At 44.0% G+C, this 16,118-nt stretch overlaps 1 protein-coding gene across 4 annotated transcripts in view; it reads left to right on the top strand.

The window, feature by feature from the left end:
- Positions 1–16,118, top strand: part of Jhy (junctional cadherin complex regulator) — a 62,446-nt gene that overhangs the window by 43,877 nt on the left and 2,451 nt on the right. For 3 of the 4 annotated variants that reach the window (XM_052757287.1, XM_052757303.1, XM_052757296.1), the window contains exons 5-8: positions 1,040–1,689; positions 6,292–6,586; positions 14,873–14,953; positions 15,651–15,779. In XM_052757287.1, the coding sequence (XP_052613247.1) occupies positions 1,040–1,689; positions 6,292–6,586; positions 14,873–14,953; positions 15,651–15,779 (1,155 nt within the window). The remainder of the gene's footprint in view (positions 1–1,039; positions 1,690–6,291; positions 6,587–14,872; positions 14,954–15,650; positions 15,780–16,118) is intronic. The other variant, XM_052757313.1, reaches the window with a different exon arrangement.

The following is a 16,118-nucleotide window of genomic DNA, read 5'->3' as shown; positions in this document are numbered from 1 at the left end:
AACAAGAAAAGGCATGCTCTGCCCACTTTGGCTGTTTTCACTGGCCTCCAGTGAGCTGCCTAATGGTTGCATTTTTCAATTAACATTGCATAGATATGGGTCATGAAGGGTTCTTTTTTACATGTGTGTCCTGAAAGGGACAAAGACGTTGCAGTTATATAACACATTGATGCACATGGTCATCTTACTGTTTCAATAAGCAGTTAATCATTCTTTCCAAAAGCCTCTTAACCCTGCTCATTTTCCACAAAGTAATGAGTGCTCCATTCCTCGGGAAATACTCTTAAATGGCTGCACAGTACAATATAGTTACACAGTGTATCTATTGTCCCGGGAGTACATTTTGTTGTTACTGGACTTAGAAAAGCATGGAGATGATTCTGAGATTGAAATCCCTGTCCCCAGATGTTTGATTGCCTAAGTGCAGGCTATATTAAGCAACAGAAAGCAAAACAACCCTTGTGGTTTCACGGACGCCCGATCACTGCTCGGGCTCACTCATAATCCTCCGAATAAGATCTAATTTGTTTCATCTGGCAAAGAGGTCATTTCCAGCCGCTGACCTGTGCAAGTACGCAGAGCTGATGGTCTGAACTGTGCCTTACGCTGAACTTGGACTTGCTTTGGCACAGGCAGACCTCTGGTGTCCTCTGCATGGGGTTTTCTAAATACTGAGTTAACACAGGCCTGCACCTGTTGATGCAGATGTACACTCTTCCTCTGTGCATCTCTTTGGAGGTAACACTTTTCTTTCTCCCATTCCCAATTTGGTGACACCTTCCCACCTGGCTTGCCAGTCAGAGACCTAACACAGAGGCTGTTTGAAGCTTTCAAGCTCTTTCTGGGCTCACAATCTAACATTTCCTCGGCCGCTCGCCATCTAATCGCCTGCAATTAGGAAATCTGTACTCTCTCCTTTTCAACCCATGCCCACTTTCCTAGAAGTTTCAACTCCCATTAAAACAAAAAAAGAATTAGTTGAAAATTTATGAAGAGTATTCATCTTTTAATTTTGCCTTAACTATAATATCTTTTTTAGAATTACCAAGAACATTTGTCTCAATATGAAGATAGAAAATCAGGCAATGTCCCAAGAGGCCACTCTTCCAGTGCAACCAATGGGCCACAACCTTCCAGAAGAACAGGCAAGGCCAGGGTTCGGAAACAGAAGAAGCACCAGAATGGCCCAAAATCTCTTGGGATCAAAGAGCTCCTTTTCAGTCAAAAAAGCCAGAATTACCCTGTCCAACAAGCACAAAACCAAAGGCAGCCTATGGATGCCTCAGCAAAGCATGGGATGGCCACATATATGAACTCTTCTAACACCGACTTACAGGACTCCAGAACACTCACCCACAATCCCAAAGTCACCTCCAACATGTTCGTTCCACCCAAGCAGGCTTTCGACAGAGTATTGTATAAAAACTCTGTCTTGGGGCTGAACACTAATAAAAAAAGAGGGCACAGACATGAAGAAGAACAAAGCTCTTTGTATAAGCAGCAGCCCATCTACATTCTTTCTGATATGGATCTGCAAGATGTCAATGAACCTTCTCACAGACACGTGTCCCTGAGCCAGAAAGGCCCTCAGTCTGGTTATGACGTGAACACACCCAGGTCAACGAAGATCAAGAAGCCATCCAAACAACCGCAGGCAGAGACAAAATACAAGAACATAGAGATGCTATGGTGAGAACTCTCTCTTTTTTTAATTTCAAAAAATTTATTTTTCTTAATGTGACTGTACATGTGATTTTGTGTGTGTGCATGTATAATCTTTGTGTATATATATAATATATATATTATATATTTGCTTATAGACATGCATGTAAGCAAAACATCCAGACACATAAAAAGTGCGGGGTGTGGTGGCGCATGACTTTTATTCTAGCACTCAGGAGGCAGAGGTAGGCATATCTCTATGAGTTCAAGTCCAGTTTGATCTACATAGCAGATTCCAGGCCAGTAAAAGCTATATAGTGAGACCCATCATAAAATAAATAAAAAAAAAAAACACCTTAAATTTAAAAGATAGAGTAACTATCTCTGGCAAGAGAAATCAAGGTTACTTTTCATTCTTTCTTTAGAGTTAGAATTGTTCAAGTTCCCTACCATGTAGATGCATTACTTCTATAAGAAAAAAAAGCTAGTTTTTAAAGTCACTTCAAGAGACCGCCCCTGATGTTCCTTTACAAAACATGTTTTCTGGACACCTGACGTGTGATGACTTTGATGCTGAAGTGCACAGAAGGTATGTGCAGTGTGACACAGGGTGCCTTTCATGAGCTTGTTTTCCAGGCAGGATGGAGAGGCAACTTTACATATAAATCAGTTGGGAGACAGGTGCGCTATCAGATGGTCTGGGATATACACTTAGTAAGGGTCTGAGTCCACTTCCTGCAGTGACAGTGACAGCACCTTTGTTGTCTTTTCTCTGGCTCTAGGGGGATGATTTCCACCCTTCTGTAATTATAACTAATATTTAAGTTGGGTGTGGTTGTGTGTCCCCCTGTAATCTCACTACACAGCAAGCTAAGGAAGAAAGATACTGAATTCAAGGGCAGCCTAGACTGCATAGCAACAACCTGACTCCAAACAGGTACACCATGCAAACCTAATGTCTAGAGTTCCATCTCCAAACTTTATCCTCTGACCTGTAACACATGTATATGTCGTCCTTTACACAAGCATATATTCTCACAACATGCACACACATGTGCACTTGTGCACACGCACAGCCACATGCACAAACACAATAATAAAAGTAAATAATCTTTAGTTTTTAGTGGACAGATATAGAAAATTTCTTCCTGTTAGTATTTTCCCTTGCAAAGGACTTTTTATTACAAGTGAGCTTGTAATTTTATCAAATACATCTCACCAATCCTATAATGTAATGAAATATATCCATAGGCTTTCTACTGTGATGCCGTCCTTTCATCCCCAAAATTAACCCAACTTGTCATATTGGACTTTTGGTTTTGTGGTGCTGTTGAAGGAACCCAGAGACTTGCACATTTTAGGCATGCCCTGCCTCCCAGACTGGATTTTTAAAAGATTGCTCAGTTGTCTTTGTTTAGTATTTAATGACATTCATATACATGAAGGAAGACAGGCAGTTGTGTTATCAATGTGCTATCAAACTAGGTGTGGTGGCACAGGTCCTAACTCTGGGAGACAGAGGCAGAAAAATCAGGAGTTCAAGGTCTTGTCAAGGTCAGGAGTTCAGTTATGTTTTGAGTTCCTGGTCAGTCGGGGCATATGAGGAGGGACGACCTGAGCACGCTGGGAGAGTGTCGGCTTTGTGAATAAGTTGAAGACTTGGCTTTCTTCGATTCTTTTTTATCCTCTGGGGCAGTTTGTAGGCAATCAGAATTACATGTGACACAAAAGGTCGATGGAATTTTCCCATGATACTGTTTGGATCAAGGTTGTTTTGTCTGGCCTTGTTTTTGTTATTGTCTGTGAGCAGATTTGAACCCCCTACTCATTATTATAATGACTTTTAGTCTATACAGTGTTCCTGTTTCACCTTTACTAAGTCTGATGAATTGCATTTTCTAGAAAAAAAGTAACACTTGTGTGAAGATGTACTACATTAAAGTTTTCATTTCATTTGTTCACAATATTTGAAATCTTTTCTATCAGTAGTCATGTCCTTATTTTCTTTTCTGTTATTACTTTTTCTCCTTTTGAGTGGCTAGGGGGACAGAATTTTATTGTGTCATCCTGCCTAGGGCCTAACAGTCAGTGTGTTACCCAGGCTGTCCCCAAAGTCATGGCAATCCTCCTGGCTCGACTTCCCAAGTGCTGGGACTTGCAGGCCTGCACCATCATACCAGGCTGACATTTCTCAACAATTTTTCTGATTGTTCCAGAGACCTGCTGCACAGTTGTTCTGAGGACACTCTTGGTCTTTCTCCTGACTGGATTTCCTTTTCTTTCTTTCTTTTAGAATCTCACTTTCCTTATTTTGCTGAACTCATCCTCTAGTATTTTTCTTTGAACAAGAAATGTGATGGCAGAGGACAGGTGTCTCCCTGTGGTGTCTTGCACGTGCTTTCTCCATGACAGGCCTATCCTACCAGGATGGAGCTAAGGATGCCCTCAGACAATTTCCCTTTGCCTTTCTCCATCCCTCCTTGTCTCCCATACTTCCCACTCTCATTCTCCTAGAGAGCTCGGTCCGCTGCCTGGAAGCTAAGCATTCTGGGACTTGCACCACTGACACTGTTTTTATTCTGCCCCTGTCTGAGTGACAGCTGACAGAGTAGTGCAGAATTCTAAGTTAGAAACCGTTCACCCTCAGAGTCATCTTCTTGCCCCCAGTGTGACTTCTGCACAATCCGAAGCCACCTGATTCCAGATCCACCATTCCAGATCACTGTTTTTATAGATTGTGCCAGCTCCTTTGAACCTGGAGACTTGCCTCCTCCTAGTCTGGGAAAAACACAGAAGGGTCTCATGGGCCATCTCTTCCCATCCTCTCCATCTTCTGTCCATGCTTCCCAGTAGCATGCCTTGCTTACTCAGAGGCATCCTTCCGGGACTGCCATGTGGGTCCTGAGTTCCACTCTTCCACTGCTCTCGTGCGGCTCAGGGTATATCTTTGCTTCTGTGGCTATCTTCTGACACGCCTCTTTCCAGGAAAACAGCATCATTCCTTCCTGACATCCTACATTCTCAACAAGGTACATGGCTGTGAGAGCATTTTGTTTTGTTTTTTGTTTTTCAAGACAGGGTTTCTTTGTGTAGCTTTGGCATCTTTCCTGGAACTCACTCTGTAGCCCAGGCTGGCCTCAAACTCACAGAGATCTGCCTGCCTCTGCCTCCTGAATGCTGAGATTAAAGGCGTGCACCACCATAGCCCGGGAAACTTTTCCTTTTTTTTTTTCTTCCATATTTTTGGGTATTTTGCCTGCATGCATATATGTGCAACAATGCTCTCAGAGGCCAGAAGAGGGCATCAGATTCCCTGAAACTGGAAGTATATACAGTTGTGAGCTGCCAGGTAAATGCTGGGAATTGAACCTGGGTCCTCTGAAAGAGCAGCTCTTAACCTCAGAGCCACCTCTCCAGAGCCCTGCACTTTTTAAGTGAGAGCCTTTTTGACAGTTTTTAAGCTTTTAAATTTCCTTAGTTTCTCTTTCCTCTGGGTTTTGGTTGGTGCTGGTGGAATAGTCTCTTTCTCTTTCTCTCTCTCTCTCTCTCTCTCTCTCTCTCTCTCTCTCTCTCTCTCTCTCTCCCCCCCCCCCCTGCTCTGCATCTGCATCAAGGCTGCTCTTGCTTGTCTGACAATCTGAAAATCACATTGTATCGGGAGCTGAGTGACAGGCCCATTGACATCTGATTGCTGTGGGGTGATCAGTGGGGGCCACTTGACGGAAGGCTCCTCCTGCCGGGTCTGTGTCTTTTTCTTGGGGGAGGGGGTCCGATGAATTTCTGTTCCTGATACTTCACAGGTACAAGAGTATTTTTCTTTCTTCAGAAATGCACGTCTCAAAGGTGTGGAGCTTCAGAAAAGACAGTAGCCTCCCTCCCAGCATGGAGAAGAAAATCCCAGGACTTGCTTGCTGGCCCGTTTGTGCCGGGCATGCGCTCCACCACAATGCCACGTTCCCAGCCCACCAGCACTAACTCTTAGACCTCAGATCCTTTGCCCAAAAGTCCCACGAAGAAAGCCACATCTTCAGCTAATCCAGAACCGTTTTGCCTTTCATTTCTTTTTGTTTCCATCCCCAGAGATTCCCAGATTCTCTGGCACATTCAACTACGTATTTAAAGAATGCTTCTTTAATTTAATCCATCATTTCTAGCCGCTGTGAAATGGGAAGGTCTTTGGGTTTCAAAATGGTGTTTGGGGTTTTGTAGTTGTTAGCTTGCTTGCTTGCTTATTATCCTATGCTTCAAGCACTAACTGAAAGTCCTTAACAAGCCTCACCTGTTGGGGGCTGGAAGGCTGGCTCAGCCGGTAAGAGTCGAATACTATTACAGAGGACCCAAGTTTGGTTCCCCGCACTCACATAAGATGTCTGTCACTCCGGGTGGCAGGATCTGACACCCTCTTTGGAACTCCAAGGGCACCTGTGCACACATGTACACACACACAGAGACACATAAATAAATAAATATTTTTGAGAGGGAGTTAGAATGTCCCAAGGAAAAAGAGGAGGATTTGAAGATGAGAAATCAATGTATTCATGAAATGATGAATGGTTCCTAAAGACGTCTATACAGAAAGTGGTGTTAGGGATTCAAGTTTTATTTAAACCACGTGTGTTTTCTCCAAAGGAAATTCCACTCTTCCTCAGACATGGAACGCATGAATGCCTCTCCAGACTCCCGGCTCGCCCAGATCATGGAACAGCACCAGCAAGCCTTGGTGCAGCTGGCGGAAGTGCAGCCCAGCGAGGGCTCCTTGTCCAGCACCACACTCCCGCCCATACTGTCCAGGGTAGAGAGTGAATCCCAACTGGATGCAGAGAGAAGCCGCCGACACCAGATGAAGATGGCCCGCAGTAATTCGGAAGGCTACCTGCTTCAGCTGGAAAGAGGGAGAAGACACAGGAAGCGCAGCGGGACAAAGGTGATATGAGCGTGGCCGTTTAGCCTAGTCACTTTGTAATTCTGATGACAGAGATGGGCCTGGAATGGGGCTGGTCACAGCAAACTGGTCCAGGAACTAGGAACCCTCCCCTCAATCCCTTGCTAGTCCCTGATTCCCCCTCCCTACCTTTCCAGAAGTTTCTGTTGTCGAGGATGCCTACTCCCACTTTCTTTACAGGTCATCTCAGGGAAGAGTATACACTGCAGAAGGCAATAATAATTCTGCTTTTACCCTCAATTCAATCCCCACTTTCCCTCACCCCAGTCCCTCTCCTAAGCTGAGTCTCACACCTTCATATCTGAAAAGGGAGAGTAGGGCTGAGTGAGGGAGAGCCATGTTGTCAGAGCTCCCTCACCATCCATCACTGGTCCCTCGGCACCAAAGATTCCTCTTGGTGTACATCTTACCTCAGCTTCTATAGGAAGTACCCGGGCCAACCAGTGGACTGAGCTGCTCTCCAGAATGGCAGCTGGTCTTTACTGAGTTCTTCATCTAGACATTGGGTCACCATGGTGAGCATTTTTTTGTGCAATTCAGTCTCTCCATGTCTTGCTTTTAAACCCAACTTTTTACATTCTCAGGAAGATCACTTGGTCCCAGGGTGAAATAATGTGGTTTTGTTTTTCATTACTATAATAAGATACCCAAGGCAGGTTATGTTATGAAGAAGTTTATTTAGCTCATGGTTCTGAGGCATGGGGAGTGCTGCTGTTAGCTTCCACTGTAAATAAGGAGGCCTGAGTTTCGGGAATCACAGGTCGCCTCTTCTCCCAGAGAAACGTGATTACAGGGCAGCTGGGTGCTAAAGTAGTGCCTATATCACTTTCCAGTGTTTCTCAGGTAAGTCAACACTTACAGACCAGACTGGGAAGCAAGCATCCTATGTATCATTTCCATGGGGACATATGATCAGCCTCGGCAACCAACACTCCCTGTCAACATGGAGAATGTCTGCTTACTCCAGAGCTCATAGATCACCAGGGCCTAAGAAATGGACAAACACAGCCTCTCAGAAGAGAACTTTCCTGTAGTTGAAAAACAAAAGCTTTTGAACTGGGTTTTTTTTTTTTTTTTTTTTTTTTTTTTTTTGGTTTTTCGAGACAGGGTTTCTCTGTGTAGCTTTGCGCCTTTCCTGGAACTCACTTGGTAGTCCAGGCTGGCCTCGAACTCACAGAGATCCGCCTGGCTCTGCCTCCCGAGTGCTGGGATTAAAGGTGTGCACCACCACCGCCCGGCGAACTGGGTTTTTAACTGCAGGGTTGAGAGGAAGTTGGTGGACTCAGTCATTCCAAAGTCCTTGGTCCAGTCCCATCTCCTAGTGTCTCTGGAACTCGAGGAATGCTGCTCACTGGCTTGCTCCTCATGGCTTGCTCAGCTTGCTTTCTCATGGAACCCAGGACCACCAGCCTAAGACTGGCCCCACCCATAGTGGGCTGATCCCTCCCACATCCATCACTAATTACGGAAATGCCCTACAGTCTTGCCTACAGACCCATCTTATGGAGGCACCGTTCTCGGCTGAGGAGTTTCTGACTTACCCCAGTCCCTGATTCTGCATAGAAACAATCAGAATTATTCTTTCTTTCTTTTTTTTTTTAGGTGTGGTGTGATATTAAATGAAATCATGTACTAAAACCTCAGCTTATTCCCTAGCAAAGATTATACATCAATTAAATGTCATTTCTCTTTCCTTCCTTTTCACAAATTGAATTCATTTTGTGTTGAGAAAGGATAGAGGCAAATGTCCTGGTGACAATACATAGCACCACAATCTGAGGTGGTGGGAAGGTGGGAAGAGTGGGACAACTTCCTGCCCCTGCCCGCCCCTCCCCAAATTCTGTGAGGGTGGCTGCAATCCACACACATCCATTTTCTCAGCCCAGTACCTTCAATCTACATCCGACAAGCACACCAGAGCACCCTTTGTCTTTAAGCCCTTCTAGAAGCTGAAGTCACTAGAACTGAGTGATTTGTATAGGACAGCAGGTAGTCCGGTCACCAGACATAGGGAGTCATTATCCATGTCACGCCTATTTGCTGGCCAAGTCAAAGCTCTTGGTTTCCAAGGGAAGCACCCCGAGTCACGGTAAAAATTTTGAGGATTTGTAAAGATAATAGGCCTGGGGGCCCCTTCCTCTTCTGGCGGTACCGTTGAGAGTGATTTCAGAATACAAGGCATTGTCCACGTCATTAAATCCAGGCTTAAGACTAAGAAATTAACACAGCACAAGGGATGCCAAACTATCAAGATACACTTCTCCTGTCTCCAGCCGCCACTTTCCTGAGTACGGGCTCAGTAAAGAGTTCTCTGGCAGATGAGGGTTGAGCTTGTATAATTAGCTGGTGTTTGTTGTCACAGACAATCTGGGGCTTGCTGCTTGGCTGCCCCTAAAAAGAGGTTTATTTGGATTAAGTTTAGTGACCACAGAGCACATATCCTTTGCCTGCTGCTCCCCTGCATCCAAGGCATTGTTTTTCTCTTGATTTTCAGTAACTTTCTCAGTCTTACACATCTGAGGAATTTTCTAGAGACTAGGTCTGCAGTGTAGTCTCCTTACCCTCAGCAGGGTGTAACATTTCAGAATTGAAACAAGTCCTCAAAGATCAGCCAATGTCATTTCAGTTCAGGTGTACTCTTTATACAGTGACAGTCACACACCTTGCTAGAGAGCATGATGAATGATTAGTAGAAACCTCGCCCCCAGGAAAGTCCAGTGTTTGAGGGGCCAAGGCCAGTAGGTGTCAGTGGGTATGTGGCTTTTTTTGTTTGTTTGTTTTGTTTTTCGGTTTGGGGATTTTTTTTTTTTTAAAAAAACAGGGTCTCACTCATTCTGCAGCCCAAGTTGACCTCTAACTCATGGTGGTCCTCCTGTCTCCTATCATATGCTAGGATTACAGGTGTAAACCACAAAGCCTGGGTCCATGTGAGCCTTACGCAAAGACAAGTAGTGGCTGTGCTTAGGATTTGTCTAGACCATGCCTCTATATTCCAATGTTCGATCCCTGCGTTCAGAGACTTAATAAGACTGTCAGGGCTGATGTCTTATAGCTACCATTACCATCACCATCATCACCATCATCATCATCATCATCATCATCATCATCATCATCACTGTTTTGACATTGTGCTGCTTTTTCAGTCTTTAAAAAAAAACAAGGAAGGGTAAATGAAAATAACATCTGAGGATTGTTTGACTGTAAAAGACTATTGAAGAAGCATTAAGTAGCTTAGCTGCCTAGGGCTAGAGGTGTGGGGACTGGACAAGGACAGTGAGGATTAACGGGTCCTGGAGTTCTGTTTTGTTTTTTTCAGAGTGATGAAAATGTTGTAGAATTGGATTGGGCAATGCTTACACAATTCGGTGACTATCCTAAAAACCACTGAATTGGACAGCTTTAAATGAGTGAATTTTGTGGTATGAGCATTACACCTCAACAATGCTGTTAAGACTTTAGATGGAGAGAGATCAAACAGAATTACAGCGCTGAGCTCCTCCTCATTACTTGCGCCAAACTTAAGCAGATCCAAGATTCTCACCGTCAGTCACGCGGAACAAACTCCCCTAGGAGCCACCTCCATCCCCTGGGAAATGTCGTGGTGCTCATCCTGTAAAGGGATCAGCAGCCATGGGGATGGCCCATTTGGGCCACATGCTCTCTCTCTCTCCTTGTCTATATGGAATGCTAGACCCTTGGCTCTGATTTTTTTTTTTTTTTACAATAACCTTGATGCTTGCTAAAGTTGCTAGTAAGAAGAGTGGCTGAAGATCAACACACAATTATCCATGCTTCCTGGCATGTCCTTTGTGAACTGGTAGCATGATTAAAAGTTAAGCTGCACCAGGGCTAAGGATGAGGCTTCTACCCACTGATCATTTCTTTCTCATTGTCTTCGGGCAAATTGGATTTATGGCTTGGATATGAGTGGTGGTTTATTTATTTGACTCCTTTTTTTGTCATTTTTTTTTTTTGCTTTGGCAAATGGACCATAATTTAATTATTGCAAAAACATGACACAGAGGGTACCTTTGAGAAGAATGGATAAGTTGTCTACATTCACTCGACTATTAAAAATGACTGACATTTTGAGAGTGTGATAATACCCCACCTTGTAACCAAGGTTTGTAACGGGGGCCATCTTATTGTTCAGTGGGAGCAGAGATGCTAATTGGTGGCCTTAAACGTCTATTAGATCTCAATAGTCATACTTCCACCAATTTATCTCCAAAAATAGTCAAACTAGCATACAGTGTTTATCTCCGTGGATCTTCAATGGACAACATTTAGAGCAACACAACATTTAATGACACTAAATGATAGAATATTTGTCTAAAATTCACGTTTTTGAAATCCACTTGATGTCAGAAAAGTAAAGTGAAAAACCAAAAAAATTAAAATATGTGTAGTATATGAATACTTTTATAAACATATGAAGAAGGGCCAGCAAGGTGGTTCAGTGGAGAAGGGTACTTGCTGCACAAGCCTAATGATGTGTGCACACAAATAAATACTTTTAAATAAAAAATCTTTAGTATTAAAAACAACAAGAGTACGAACAAGCCAAACATCACCATACAAGTGGCATGTGCCTGTAATCCCAACACTGGGCTGAAGAATTGCAAGGACAGCCACGGTTACATCGCCAGACCCAGCCCTCCCCCCCAAAAAAAAAAAATGTCAAAACATATGATGGACAGGAAGCAGACACGAGCAGATATAGTGCTGTTATCTTGATAATGACTGTTTTCCTAAAGATATATTATTTTGGAATATCCTTCGATGAGCAATAATTGCCCTGTCCATTTTAACGTTATTTTTAATGATTTCAGAACAAAGACTTCCTTAAAATAGAATCTTAGCTTCTCTCTATTTTTCGACTTGGACCCACTGAGGGAGCTTTGACCATAAATGTTTAACATCATAACGGGGCCAGCTCTGTTTACAGAGCCTTTAATCCTTGAAGTGCAGAAGTGTTGCACCTGCGTGGCACTTTATTTTGCTCCTTCTGAACAGCGACACTGAAGCCCTGGAGTGTTAGGAATATTGCCTTCCACAGCGGTGACAGAGTGACCAGCAATTTCAAAACCATGGGTTCATTCTTCTTTCATACAATTAACCCAGGGGTAGGCAGTTGCTACCACTGGGGTTTCCACAGCTCAGAACATCAGAACCAAGAATTGTGTGATTCTCCTGTTTTCCCCCTGCCTGAAGGGGTGCGGCTCCAGCTGCAGGAGCCCATCCACTCTGGGGGTGGGCATAGAACATAAAAAACAAGAGGGCAGTTGCCACGCCAACCGGAATAAAAAGACGTAACTGCTACCCACCAAACTCAATTATAGCTTACCAGCCAGAGCTCTGTGGTGGGGAGGTTGGGGGGAAAGAATCGGTCCCCGTATCCGTGGGTTCTAGAAATAGTGTACCTCTACTGAATGCAACAGACTTTTTTCCAAGTCGTTGTGACAGCAGAGTGACTCTCTGAGTAGTGCTTACATCACGCCGGGTATAAACAATCCAGAGATGACGAAAGCATATGGGCCGTGTGCACAGGTTATAGGCTGATACTGCTCTTTAGATAAGGGCCTTGAGCATCTAGACTGGTATCCACAGGATGTCCTGGAACCAAATGCCCACAGATGATAAAGGACAACTAACTGTAGTGGACCGGGGACTTCTGCAGTGGGAGGAGTCAAGGGAAAAGCCAGGGCAGCACCCGTCAGTAGCAACCGTGTTGGGATGGTTGGGACAGTGGGTGCCCAGCTCATTCTTAGGGCCATGGACTTACACGAAGTGATTCTAACTTATTTGACAAAATGTTTTCATTCATCTGATGATCATTGCCGAGCTGTACCTCAGAAAAGGCTCAGCAGATGTATGGCCCATCAGGATGGCATGATGGCTCAGTGGTTAAGAGCACTTGCTGCTCTTACAGAGGACCCAGGTTTGGTTCCCAGCACCCACATGATGGCTCACAACCATCTGTATCTCCAGCTCTTGGAGCTCCAATACCCTTTTCTGACTTCTTCAAACACTGCACACATGTTGTATGCATACCTACATGTAAGCAAAACAACCATACACACAAAAAAATTAATTTTAAAAGGTATATGGCCTATCTTAGAACTTAACATAATTTACAGGAACTTTAAAATACATGCACACATATACACAAAATTATTCTGAAAACTCTTGGAAAGCCTACTTACACCTCTTAACAGTTTGGGTTGTATTCTTGTGAATTTTTATCTACACATACAAACAGAGATTGAATTTTTGTCTAAATGGTGGCATCAGTTTATACCAGTGTAAGATTTCAAAGCCATACGACTTGCCAATCTTGTTATCAGTGTGGCCTGTAATCATTTCGTTTTAATTTTTGATGGTTTTACACATAAAAGCACTCTGTCAATCTTTAAAGTGTGTCACACTTTCCAGACATCAGCACATGAGAGCTTCCAGTATGTGTATGAGCTCTCTCTACACAGAGAACTGGAATTCATTGTTCCTCAAATAAGACAATGGATTATTTATTATCAAATTAGTAATGTTTTACTATATAGATTTGTTTGTTTGTTTTTAACCATTCAGTTTTGTGTTATATTTGGAGTCTGAGTCTCAATGGTTATTCTGAAAAAGATTAATTTTACAATCCAGTAAGACTCTTTCAAAGCAAGCCACAATCATATTTATTTATTTATTTATTTATTTATTTATTTATTTATTTATTTATTTATTTATTTATTTTTGGTTTTCGAGACAGAGTTTCTCTGTGTATCCCTGGAACTCAAACTCACTCAGTAGAGCAGGCTGGCCTCGAACTCACAAATGCATCTGCTCTGCCCCTCCACCCCACCCCCCAACCCCAGTGTTAGGATTAAAGGCGTGTGCCCCCACACTCAGCGCAAGACTCTGTAATTGAGAGTGATGTACAGTTAGGAAGTATCACGCAGGTGGCACCCATCATTTTTTTCACTCTAAGCACAAACTTAACTTTGCTCTAACATAGTTACCACTATCGTTCTGGTTAGTTTTTGACAATCTGACACAGCCCTACATATCTGGGAAGAGGAACTTTGGTTGAGAAAACTGCCTCCGTCAGACTGCCTGTAGGCAAGTCACAGGGCGTTTTCTTGATGGATAGATGATGGGGGAGGAGCCAGCTTACTGTGGGTGGTGCTCCCCTGGGCGGATGGTCCTGGGGCATAGAAGAAAACAACTGAGCAAGAACTGAAGAGTGAATCGGTAAGCAGCGTTCCTCCATGGCTTTGCTTCAGTTCCTGCCTGACTTCCCTTAGTGATGCAGTGTGGAAATAAGATGAAACAAACCCTCTCCTCCCCAGGTTGCTTTTGGTCATGGTATTTTATCATAACAATAGAAAACCCTAAGACAAGTCATTGAAACCATTCCTTCAGTGGTGTCTCTCTCATACTTTCCAGAAAGTGGAACTAAATTCATTGAGGAGTTGAAAGAGGAAAAGATTTGGTTCCCCCACAAGGGCCAATGGCCAGTCCAAGCTTCGGTTTTTGTGTGGAAAGGTGCAGTTTGGGGTCTATCTGGGCTAGCCTCAGATCATAGCCTCACTCTGAGGCCCTGTCTGCTCGGGTGTGTGATGCTAGAGTTACAATGTCAAATTCTAGGTGCCCTTCAGTGTTTCCGAAATCACACTAACAGAACTAAATGAATGTCTCAGTGGGTCTTGCTGAGGCTCAAATGCTTTGAGTATTGTGAATGAACGAGCGTTGTTTTCCCATCCCTAAAACTATCTACTATTCCAACAACGAGCTGTGAAATTTTCAAGTTGCAGTCACATGGCTTGTCTTGTGAATGTCTCGGGAGGCAGCAGTCACCCCACTGGACAGGGACTTTCTGAAGCAGTGTATTTTGACCGCCATTGTGAGGAGTCATTTGGTTTTGCTCGACTGGACATCATGGTAACTGCTGCCTGGGGAGGAGAGTTGTATTACACATGCTTCAGTTAAAAATGTTTACCAAAGAGCAAACTGTCACCTTGAAATTGCTTATTCTTTCGGAATTTCAATTCCTTTTATCGCAGAAGTGAAAAGGTCAAAACACATACAACTACAAATACCAAATAGACGATGACAGGCAACTCCCGTGAAGACGGCACCCTTGCCGAGAAGTGCGCTCCTTCACCCACCTTCCGCCAGGGCTTCTAGCCTTCACTGTCCTTCTTCCCTATGTCCTTGTGACTTCTTGGAGGAGACACTGATCCCTGAAAGAAACGGTTTCTGTGGTTGTGTTTTCAGAGTTCCAAGGTGAAAGGTTATCAGAAAAAGGAAGTGAAGCTTGGAGGCCTGGGACCTGACTTGGAGTCCGTCAGAGACAAAGTAAGTGGCGTGTGGCATTTTCAGACTTGGTGCTCTCTACCTGTCCTTAGCAGTAGGGGGTAAAGAGGCACCCCAGCACCAAACCCCTCAGAAACAGCCATGCTGACACAATAGAGACCCAGCTATTCCTGCTACAAAATAAAAAAAACATTCTCAGCCTGTGTTATTTTATGCACTGCCTTTCAGTTAGATCTGAAAGCCTCCCCCAGAAGAGTGGGCGCATGAATGTGGAAAGGGATGCATGTGCTATGTGCTTGTTGGTCTCCCTGATAGAGTTGTCTTGATAACTTTGAAGTGGCCACAGAGAAGACACTTAGGATACGAGTTCCCCAACCCCTAAGAAGTACATCCACTTTATTCTCTTTCCTCTAGTGAAAGGAGATCTTCATGTAATGTGTTTGAACTGCAGTTGCACTCAGGCATAAAAAGAGTAGAGTTCAAAGTTGGAAGCAAAAATGAAAATAAATTGGGTAAATGCAACAAAGAAGAGGCTGAATAGGATTTAGCCTCTGTTACGAGAACACCGGTAGTGCCGCTCCACTCACGGTGGATTCTCCAGGGAAACATTAACCAGTTCACTGCTGCCACCTTACACAAGCCACCCCCGCCCCCGCCCCCGGCTGCCCACCTCAGTAAAACCAGTGTCACCGGGAGAATTAGCAGAGATTAGCTCACTATACTCCATTTCTCTGAGCAGATGCAAAAATTAATACAGCAAAAAGAATACGCGAAGCAAGTTCAGGAATACAACACGAAGACACTGTCCCTCCTGTCCAAACCACAGGCAGCAAAAACTGAGAGGAAATCAGTGCTCTCTCGGCAGAAGGTAAAAAGCTCGTGCGGGGTATTCACTGCTTCAGTCGGAATTAAAGGATACTTTGGTCACCACCTAACCTCAAAAGATGTGTTTGGAGCCAGGCATGGTGGTGCACGCCTTTAATCCCAGCACTGGGGAGGCAGAGGCAGGTGGATTTCTGTGAGTTCAAGGCCAGCCTGGTCTAGAAATCAAGTTCCAGGACAGCTAGGGCTGTTAACACAGAGAAACCCTATCTGGTGTGTGTGTGTGTGGGGGGGGGGGGGGGGGCGGTTGGAGTTTGGAACATAGAAGATGTATAGTAACCACCATTTCTGCACTTACATGTTATCCACAAATACTGACATAAAC

This window comes from Peromyscus californicus, unplaced genomic scaffold (genome assembly GCF_007827085.1).
Source record: "Peromyscus californicus insignis strain IS unplaced genomic scaffold, ASM782708v3 Scaffold_11__1_contigs__length_118956290, whole genome shotgun sequence".
Lineage (NCBI taxonomy): Eukaryota > Metazoa > Chordata > Mammalia > Rodentia > Cricetidae > Peromyscus > Peromyscus californicus.
Note: the sequence above shows the minus strand (reverse complement) of the source record. Positions and strands in the feature narration are given on the sequence as shown.